A 1,077-nucleotide genomic window follows, 5' to 3' on the forward strand; every position below is an offset into this window, starting at 1 on the left:
TGTCCCCAGGATGTCCCCAGGATGTCCCCAGGATGTCCCCAGGATGTCCCCAGGATGTCCCCAGGATGTCCCCAGGATGTCCCCAGGATGTCCCTGGGTGTCCCCAGGTGCCCGGGGCTGTCCCCAGGATGTCCCCAGGATGCGCCCAGGGCTGTCCCCAGGATGTCCCCAGCTATCCCAGGATGTCCCCCGGATGTCCCTGGGTGTCCCCAGGTGCCCAGGGCTGTCCCCAGGATGTCCCCAGGTGTTCAGGATGTCCCCAGGATGTCCCCCGGATGTCCCCAGGTGCCCGGGGCTGTCCCCAGGATGTCCCCAGCTATCCCAGGATGTCCCCCGGATGTCCCTGGGTATCCCCAGGTGCCCAGGGCTGTCCCCAGGATGTCCCCAGGTGTTCAGGATGTCCCCAGGATGTCCCTGGGTGTCCCCAGGATGTCCTCCAGTGTCCCCAGATGCCCAGGTAGGGGGGGATCCCCAGGTGCCCAGGGCTGTCCCCAGGATGTCCCCAGGAATCCCCACCCCAGGATGTCCCCAGGTATCCCCAGGTGTCCGGGGCTGTCCCCAGGATGTCCCCAGGATGTCCCCAGGTATCCCCAGGTGTCCGGGGCTGTCCCCAGGATGTCCCCAGGATGTCCCCAGATATCCCAGGATGTCTCCAGGATGTGCCCAGGGCTGTCCCCAGGATGTCCCCAGCTATCCCAGGATGTCCCCAGGATGTCCCTGGGTATCCCCAGGTGCCCGGGGCTGTCCCCAGGATGTGCCCAGGATGTCCCCAGGTATCCCCAGGTGCCCGGGGCTGTCCCCAGGATGTCCCCAGGATGTCCCCAGGATGTCCCCAGCTATCCCAGGATGTCCCCAGGATGTCCCCAGGTGTGCCCAGGTGCCCGGGGCTGTCCCCAGGATGTCCCCAGGATGTCCCCAGGATGTCCCCAGCTATCCCAGGATGTCCCCAGGATGTCCCCAGGTGTGCCCAGGTGCGCCGGTACCTTTTTCTTGACGAGGGACATGACGCCGATGCGGGTCAGCACCTGCTGCCGGGACAGCCCCTCGCGGGGGACGCCGTCCGCACAAGCCTCCGGA

The 1,077-nt window shown here is 66.9% G+C and overlaps 1 protein-coding gene across 1 annotated transcript in view; it reads right to left on the minus strand.

Annotated features, from left to right (window-relative positions):
* The window catches only part of LOC103624304 (chromodomain-helicase-DNA-binding protein 3-like), a gene marked incomplete at its 3' end in the record, with an annotated part of 25,025 nt that overhangs the window by 883 nt on the left and 23,065 nt on the right, over nucleotides 1-1,077 (minus strand). Inside the window, exon 7 of the mRNA XM_017747062.1 lies at nucleotides 984-1,070. Coding sequence (XP_017602551.1) covers nucleotides 984-1,070 — 87 coding nt within the window. The remainder of the gene's footprint in view (nucleotides 1-983; nucleotides 1,071-1,077) is intronic.

The sequence above is a fragment of the Corvus brachyrhynchos genome, unplaced genomic scaffold (assembly GCF_000691975.1).
Source record: "Corvus brachyrhynchos isolate BGI_N302 unplaced genomic scaffold, ASM69197v1 scaffold82, whole genome shotgun sequence".
In the NCBI taxonomy this organism is placed as follows: domain Eukaryota; kingdom Metazoa; phylum Chordata; class Aves; order Passeriformes; family Corvidae; genus Corvus; species Corvus brachyrhynchos.